Raw genomic sequence first — 9,407 nt, 5'->3', positions numbered from 1 at the left:
ACCCCAAATTTTGGGTGAGTATGAATAATCAGCCACTGTCTTTGGCACTTGAACATGTTTGGGGGTGAGTTGACCGACTGCTAAGTCTAACAGTAGTGTAACTGTGAGGACCTAATTTAATGAAATATCATTATCTGAAAGTATCCTATTCTGAAATCTATGCCAAAGCATAAAATGCCCTGTGCGTATTTTGCAATAAGCATAGAGTATAACAGATTGCCTCCTGAGGTTCATTTGAAACTTAAAAATAACTGACGGATGCATTTGATTTATAAAGGAAAGATTTATTTTCTGTTATAAGATGATTACAAACTCCATCTAAAAAAAGCAAAGATGACTTAAAAATATCAATATACATATTTATCTAAAAATCAAAACAGATACTGCAAAATACAAACAGTTACTGTATACACAAAGGCTAGTTTTAAGGATTGAATTACACTCCAGGATCTTATGCAAATACAAACAGTCCTGCTCAGAACAAAACCAGAATTTTTTTTTTTAACAATTATTGTTAGTCTTTAAAAAGGTCAGGTGACTTAAACATCCTCACTCTGCCATGTGCTACTTATCACATACTGTAGTTACAGTTATTAGGAATTTAAATAAAAAACAAAAATCACCACCACCACTGTTTTTAGCTTACTACATCCAACAAGATGGATCACCGCTTACTATGTGAAGTCCCTGGAGACATATTGGGTAACAATCACAACACCACAGTGGAAAAAAAATCCTAGCAAAACAATGAGCATTTCAGATCAATACTTCAATTAATCCAATGCTAAGAGAACATCCTTGAGTTCTTGGACAAGAGCAAATGATGGACCACCTCAATCTGGCCCCCAATGTTCAGCCTTCCAACAAAATTTTAACACTGGTGTTCTGCCACTTTTTCTATTGTAAAAACCTTGTTACATCTCAGTTGCAGAAGATTTACAGACAAGAAGTGCCAAGCTAAAGAAATCCAGTTTCTTTTCCTAGTTGTCTTGTATCCTCTGAATGGGCCTAAAATTCTGATTTTAATGGGGAAAAATGGAAGGCTAAATTAACAGAATTTTTCACACACACACACATTTTTTCACAGACTTTGATCCTTGCTTGTTTCCAGGTTTAAAACCAACACCAGAGCTGCACTTTGGTTAAGCTTTTTCAGATCTTGTTTTAGCTTTTGATTACAAATGGTTGAAAAAATGCCACCTTGGTGGGGTTTTTTTGTTTTTTGTTAATGGAAATTTTGAAGATTTTTTTTTCAAAATGGTTTTTTTATTATTAAAAAAGTGGACAAGCAAAAAAATGAAAATGTTTGCCTTTGGAAAAAATAGAACCCTTTGAATGAAATATTTTCAGTTTGGTGGTGGTAGGGTGTTTCCTTAAAAAAACAATTTTTTTTTTGCCCAGCTGTAGTCCTGATTGGACAGTGTCTTGGGTACAATTTCTGCTGAAATTAAATTGTTCATTGAAATCAGTGAGCTTTTTAACCAAGGCCTGCAGGATCAACGTCTTATTTTATGCATTTGGCTTGCTCTCTTATGTTCCGTGTCCCCAGATGCTTGAGGCATGTTTGCTTTGTAGCTAGGGATTTGATCTGATGCTTTGATGTCCTTCTTACAATAGCTTAGAATAAACTCAAAAGTAATACATCGAAAAGCTGTAAACCTAACGTGTCCTATTTAACATTAATTCCTCCGTAAACAAATTAGTACAATTAGGAGCATGTTCATCCTAGATTAAAAATGAATAAATATCCTAGATTATAGGTTGTGTCTTAGTAGTTCCTGAACGCTTCTCAGCTGGGAGTTAAAAATAACCTTTAATTTTAAATACAAGGCTTTGGCATCGAACTCTGGAAGAAATGGGCCCAAGTTATGACCTTCTGATCCATAGCTGAACTCTTGTACAATCTGGGGGTATTTTGGACCTGGGATTTCAGTTCAGCCTATGACAGAGGCAGCCATGAGTCTTAACCTAGGTTCCCCCCAAGTTCAAGGTAGTTGGTTCTGAGCTTTTATTTCACCCTATCCCTAGTTAAGAAGAGGTGATCTTGGCTCCTTGAAGTTTAGGCTTCTCAACCTATGAATACTGGCTAACCTGTCCCACCCTACTTCAGTGCACTCCTGTGAATCATCAAACAAGGTGGGGTGGCATTGGTGCTGCAGAGCATTCAAAAGAGCTTTTCCTTTGTACAGTTTTCTTTGCCAGCAATACCTGATCACATCATCTCCCAAGAATGACGTAAATACGTTGAAGACTGGACATAGAAGCACCTCCCCTAAGGCTGTTTTTAATTGTGGTGGGGGTCTCATTTGAGATGTTAATTGAAAATAGTTGTTTGCTACAGGGAATGTGCCAAATGCACTGAATTTCCTGGATGTGAGGTGATGGCCATCTTTTTTCCCTGTGCACTTGAAATAGTCTGTGCCCTTCACTCAATACACACTTATTTACACTGTCTCCTCACCTGATCCCACATTGACCACAAGCCATGGTTTCATAACCAGTTATTCCAAGTGTTCAATCCTTCACCCACTGAAGACAAATGGTGGTTAAGCTATTGTTATCAGTGGGTACAGGAGTTGAACGCACTTATGACAAAGATGGACATTACCAGATTGTCAATTCTGCTCAACAACGTACTACTGACTGCTGGACATTTTCACTCTTCTTCAGATCTGGAGCTATTTGGGACAGAGGCTGGGTAGCCATGTCCATCTGCAGGTGTGCAGTTAGGGCACATACTATATTAAAAAAACAAGCCAGAGTTCTGATCAGCCACTGATCATGTGATTAGAGTGACGATATAAAATGCTTTGCTGTTTTCTTGTTAAAACAATTAGAAGGCTGCAGCCTTTTTTTTTATTCAAGTGCATCAGTGCAGCTCAGTTATGCTGATCCACTTCCCAAACCCACATTCAAAAGCTGACCTTCCACTGCAGCTTGGATAGCAACATATTTTAAGGTGGTACATAGAACTACTGTGCTTTTTTATTTTCATTTGCTGCATAGGGACAGATCCATGTTGGCTTTCAGATCTCAAACTTCATTGAGAACATATGGAAGCTCATAGATCTGGTTGGATCAGAGTCATCAAGAAAAGGAAAATTAATGAGACTCAAAACAAATTCTGTTCATGAAACCATGTTGTACCAATACAGTCTACTGGATACATCATTATGCGTGACTTTTAATGAGATCATGACTACTGACAGGTGAACTGCAAGAGTTTGGAAGGTTTGGTTTAGATAAGAATCCTAAGTTTCGATTATCTGAACTGCTTTGGTCTGAAAAAATCTTATGAGTGCAAGATTTCCCCCATGAAATTTTCAGTACTTGATTTCAGTGAAGTTGGAAATATTGCCATTTCCAAACCCAAAAGAAACCACAAAGTATAAAGGTGCATGAAATGAGACTTTTTTTTTCCCCCAAAGATTTTTGGGGCCAACGTCTGGGGTATTTTTCCCTTAACTGAAATCAGTTCACCTATGATTAGTCATGATATTTAGTGCCTCAGCTGCAAAGGACAGGTAAAATATGTCACACATGGCTACGAAGTAAATTAGAAAATTAGTTATTGTTGCAATCATAAATATGTAGAAAATATAAACTTGAAAGAATCATTTACCATTTGTTTTGGGTTTTTTTCATTTAGCAGACTATAATGTTGAAATGCAAGTTTACCACCAGGTAAAATTTAGAAATCTGATAAACCTTTAGGAAACATTCTAAAATGTGAATAGGCTCACATGCATTGAAAACCATGAGATGGTGACCAGCATTGTTCTGCGTGACTTTTACAGAAATGATTTAATAGCACATCATGAATCTGGCCCTTTCTTGCAGTCAGGCTGAACAGCACAGTCAGGGCCAGAAAAACGTACAACAGAACTTCAGTGAGGTCATTGCATATGTGTGTGAGACACTTTCATTTGGAACATGGAAGTGACTGATTTGAACGGCACAGTTTGAGTCACAATTGAGTTGGGCTCTCGTTCTTGTTTATTTGTAGTTTCAAAGGTGTAGTATTAACCCTCTGGTTCCTAATACAAATCTCCCCTGCTCCATGTGTGAAGCATGGTCAAATATCCATCTCTGACGCACCAGCTACTTATGAAATTTCAACCTTTAAACTATTTTTCTAATTAGCGTCCCTCTCAGATATACCCCTTATAGAGTATGTGCGCACACACAAAACGTGAGTCTATAACAAAATATGCTACTATAATTTACACTAACTGAAACGAGGAATTTAATTATTGAGTTGCTATTCTGACGTTAACTCGGGCCATTGTGCCTATACACAAAGTCTGATGAGATCTTGGGAAGGACAAAGGGCCTGATCCAAAGCCCACTGAGAATCCTTCCATTGACTTCAGCAGGCTCTGGCTCAGGTCTTTTCTGTTGCCACAAAGGCTGGAATACACAACAACATGCATGACAGAGTTTTAGCTTTAATTTAGTTGCCTTTTGATACTTAAAGATAAAAAAAAAAATTAAACACAGGACTTGGTTTTAATTTTTTTTCCTTAAGTAAAGTTATCAAAATCCAGTTGTAATCATGTTGGCTTAGAAAATTCTTCTGTTGAGATGGTTAAGACACCCAGAGTAGCTTCAGGGTAGCTATTACCATCAGGCTAGCATGTGAGATGTGCTATTTGCCATAAAAGTGTTTCAGCCGCAGCTCTCATAATACAGTAATTGGAAAAGAAAGCAAAAGCAGTGGGGTGTTGGCTGTTGTTGTTGCTGGAATTCAGCCTCTCTGACTTCAAAACAGAGACTCAAAGACTCTCTAGCTATGCAAGACACTTTTTTTGGTCCCTTTCTGACTTCCAAATTGCCCCTTCCGTTTTACATTAATACTAACTTGACGTGCTTCTGCTGCAATGACCAGTTAGTGCATGACCTGCAGAAGAGTTCTGTGTAGCTCAAAAGCTTGTCTCCCTCGACAACAGAAGTTGGTCCCATAAAAGATATTACTCCACCCAGCTTGGGACCGACATGGCTGTAACAACACTGCCTACAGTTAATGCATGGGACATCTTTTTTAAAATGGCCCATGTAGGAATGTTAAGGACTGGCTATGTTCCCATTTAAACTGCAAAAATCTACCCATGGACAAATTGAACTGGCAATAGTATAAGCAGGGACAGACTCGGCTGCTGAATCTCTCCCCAGATCCCTTTGGCTAGCCTAACTGTAGTACTATGATTAGGAGGATTATCTCCCAAATGGAAAGGGCTGGATTTCTTCAGGGAGCCTCTTCTCAGCGTGTGTTGAGGTTTATGAAAAAAGAGTGATCTAGATTTTTTAAATTCTTTAGGGAGCAAATATCTACTGGAATTCTTGACCTGGCCTATGTGATCAGTGGTCAGTTTACCTACAGCCACCCAGCTTTAAAATCCATTGAGGAGCTTTGTACTGCATTAAATGCTTTCTTTTTATTTTTCTTAAGTCTAAATTGGAATGATATGTAATGTTTTTTTAACCAAAGAAAAATTACATACTTCTTTCTCTTAATTTACATAAAGGCCTAGTTTATAGTAGGTTGAATTCCCCCCTATTTGTCTCCCATAAATGCGTTACCCAAAAAACAAAATGGTGGTAGCATGGTCCTCCAGGACAAGCCAGTCAGGAGAGCTGAGTTCTAGTCCTAGTTCTGCCAATGAGTTGCTGTAACCCTGGCCAAGTCACTTTCCCTCCCTGGGCCCTGCTTCCCCAAGTGCACCAACAACAGTCAAATAAATACATAAATAAACAGGGATACCAATTTGAGGTATGCGGATGAACAGCGCCTATGGGTGTGCTAAGCATTATTGGCCTCTTCATTTAATTACTATTATTAAAACTGCACCTGCCTGAAAGGCCCGGTGCACAATATATACGTGGGCTGCTTTGCTCCTGTGGTAATGAATAACATGCTGGGTGTTAAGCTTGGTGTGATCATTGTCCTCAATATATTTTTCTTTTGATACCAAAGCCCAACAGTTTACAAAATACATATATATTTTAAATTCCATAAAACACGAACGCTGCCTCTCTATAATTCAGATCTTAGCTATCACACAGGCTCCTCCTACTGCTCTGTTCGTACACAGTGCAAGTTTAAACCAGTAACAACTCAGCTAACCTACAGTGTGCAGGAAACTAAAGGGTATGTATGTACACAAAACTCCTTCCTCAGGCAATATGTATGTTGTCTTCTACGGTGACTGGACTTTTTACGCAATGCTCAGGAGGGACAGGCATACTGATTGGGTATTTAATTCCTAACTACATTCCCCCTCCCCCATAAATTTCTCTTCTCCAGCTGAACAGATATATATAGATATAGATATAGATATTTACATGGAACATAGCAAAGGTAACATCATGACTCAGAAATCTGTCATTCACCCTGCCTGAACCAGAGGAAAAAAAGCACTACACCTTTGAAACCCAATCCCTTGAAGCAACATCCACCTTTTTTCTTCTTTTTTTGAAATTTCTCTCAACAGAGCTCACTTGTGAGTTCTAGGTTTTACCTTATTCCCAACCACATCAGCACCTAAAAAAATTGCTTTCTGAGCTTTGAATATATTGCTGGCAAGAAAATCAATTTCAAGTGATAAAATGTATAATATTCAGAGAGCTATTAACACATGTTAAAAACCCAAATGGTAGTAAGTTCCTGTAATAGGTCTAGTCTGATATGAAAACTGCCTCCTGCAAGAGGCTTCTGCTGTGACTACCTTACAAAATATGTAAACAAAAAAAAAAAAAAAGGAAAATAAAGACAAAAACACCACAAAAAATAACTTTCTCTGTGAGAAATAAAAATAAATCCTAGTGCAAATATAAAGCTCTGTAAACCCGGTCCTATGAGAATCTATGTTAGTAAATGGCAGTTAAAGCAGGTTTGTCCTCTCACAGAGAGAGCTCACATCATAGTCTCCACAATGACATGAGTCGGCTTAATCAATCCACCATTAGGAGTTCCATTGGGGCAGAACGAGGTGGTGCTTTCCGTTTCTTTGGCCCACCGAGTCACTTCCCTAGGGGCAGCCACTGTTTTTATTCTCTGAAAGGGGAAAGAGCAACAGCCAAGGGTTAGAAAAATGGCCACATCGATCCTAAGAGCAAGAGTCTTGAAAAGTGTGTTGTCATAAAACATAAAACAAATGATCTTGAGCATTTTATGACGGCTTTAATCTTGCAGCTGCTTTGCCGCAAGCTTAGTGCCTACTGCCATGAGCAACTCTATTAAGGCTACCAGTTAATCTGGGATCACTGTCAGGGAGTTCATGTTCATTTTCATCATTAAACCCAGTATCTGAATTAGACTAGGTCATTACTAAACACTATACTAGCTCAGCCCATAGTCCAGTAGCCTGAGTCCAAGACTGGCTGGTACCAGCTGCTAACCAACCTGCACAATAGCGAGCGTGCTTCCTTAGCCACTTCATAGCTGGTGAAGGCTCTGAAGCATATGGATATATATTCCCCTAAAGCTATTTTTATCCTAGCTAATGTTACTATCTCATTATCCAACAGTCCAGTCTATTTTTGAGCCCTTGGCCTCAATTAGAGAATGAAACTTGGTATCTTTAAGTACTGGAGCACAGAGGAAAAGCATGTTAGTAGTTCCAGAAAGGTTGTGGAATTACCATCGTTTGCAGTATTTGAGGCTAAACTTGGCAAATAAATATTCAGGGATGCTGTAAGACTAATGGAAACTGTACTATTGCTATGCAGCAGTGTGGCCTACATGACCCAGAATGGCCCTTTTCAACCCTAATATTTTATTCACGAAGGAGCACCAAGGCCTCACTGGATGGGAAGTCAAACTGTCTGATTAAACACAAGCTGAATTTCAGTGCTGTAGAGTCTCCTCCAATTCATGAGTTCTCTCTCATATTGAAAAGAAGCCTGCCTTTAAACAGGGTAGTTCATTGGCAAGCTGCAACCTTTCTTCTAGTTCTCAGTTCACAAAGCAGGAACGAGACAAGTGGTTACCTCCTCCCTTCCCTAAGATGATCTTAAAAAGCAGCTTTGGCTACTTTTAGACCTCTTTCTGAATAGATGGTGAGAATGCAGACAGGAAAATAACCCCCCCGCAATAAAAATGTCCTAGCCAGCACTAAAAAAGACCATTAAAACTTGGAGAACACACAAATTCAAGTGTACTACTGTGTTCTGGGAAAAGCTACTTTCTTTACTGAAAAAAAAGCACAGTTTGAAGAGAAGACGAAGAAACACTATAAAGGGCGAATAGAAGAATGTAGTTGTCTTTGAGATGCACTAAGCATATATCTGCCCGTGGTAGGATCAAGCTATAAAGTTCAGAGCTGAATCCAAGATTCCCCAAAGTTTGGGAGCATTTGGAGCCAATGTTTCATTTGGTTCATTTTAGCGAGAGAGAGCAGGAGAGCGAGAAGAGCCAAAAAGTTCAGAAAAGAGTTTTCCTAAAATTTGGGAATTGAGTTTTTGACTAGAGATGAGATTAGGCATGGCCTTCCCATGTGGTACTAAATAGCCTCAAAATTCCTTGAGTTCTTGGGTGCAGGATTTAAATTTGGCCTTCTCGCTAACTTTTCTAACTCTAATCGTCTCTCTACTACTATTTTACCTATTCACCTGTGCGTTGAGCTCCCTTTGCCTTGTGAACTGAGCTCTGGTGCATGTAAGCATAGTTCAGTCCCTGTGTGAAATTAGACAAACAAAACAACTGTGCTCAGAGAGGTAACATTTTGTTAAAACAAAAAGAATACAGCCCTGGGAGGCAAGTAATATCAGCTGATATTTTTTTGAGGCCAGAAGGCTTAGGTTTTAATTTAGTTAGCTAGGATTCATAATATTTGCTGAAAGAACTGGTGAACGGAAAAGTGATTATTTATTTATATTGGTTAAACTGAGGTGTTCAACTTTGCCCTATCAAGAGCCACAATGGCAACTTTCCAAGGGTTGTGATTACAGGTCTGTCACAGCTTACGCGCATTTAACAAGTGCAATTTCAGCTTTACACGGTCAGCAAAAACAAAAAAAAAGATACAAATAACAATTTTAATACTGTACCTGTAGTGTGGGCGATTCCGCCCATCATTCAACTCAATGTAATTTTGACTATACGCAGTTTTCGCTTTACATGCTAACCGCAGAACAGAACCCCTGCGTAAGATACGACTTGCCTGCATTTTGCACAACATGACTCAGGCTGCAGCTGGCCTATCTTTTGTACAGAAGGCAACTTCATGTCACATCACGCCATGCTCCAGCTTTATCAGGATGGAGAAGGTGGAGGCTAGCATGCTGGGGTCTGTATTCTCCACTGGCAGCCCTTCCCTATTACAGACATGGACAAGTGTGTGCCATATTGTACCTCTCCCATGTGGCTTGCTTTATCCATTGTATGTTAAAATAACATACCTGGGGCC

The 9,407-nt window shown here is 39.1% G+C and overlaps 1 protein-coding gene across 9 annotated transcripts in view; it reads right to left on the bottom strand.

Moving 5' to 3' along the window:
* Positions 1-263: 263 nt before the first annotated feature.
* Positions 264-9,407, bottom strand: part of SLC6A6 (solute carrier family 6 member 6) — a 75,810-nt gene continuing 66,666 nt past the window's right edge. For all 9 annotated transcript variants that reach the window (XM_030571135.1, XM_030571136.1, XM_030571140.1 and 6 more), the window contains one exon: positions 264-7,054. In XM_030571135.1, coding sequence (XP_030426995.1) covers positions 6,914-7,054 — 141 coding nt within the window. In that variant the 3' untranslated portion in view covers positions 264-6,913. The remainder of the gene's footprint in view (positions 7,055-9,407) is intronic.

The sequence above is a fragment of the Gopherus evgoodei genome, chromosome 7, assembly GCF_007399415.2.
Source record: "Gopherus evgoodei ecotype Sinaloan lineage chromosome 7, rGopEvg1_v1.p, whole genome shotgun sequence".
NCBI classification, from domain to species: domain Eukaryota; kingdom Metazoa; phylum Chordata; order Testudines; family Testudinidae; genus Gopherus; species Gopherus evgoodei.
This window is presented reverse-complemented; position numbering and strand designations above follow the sequence as displayed.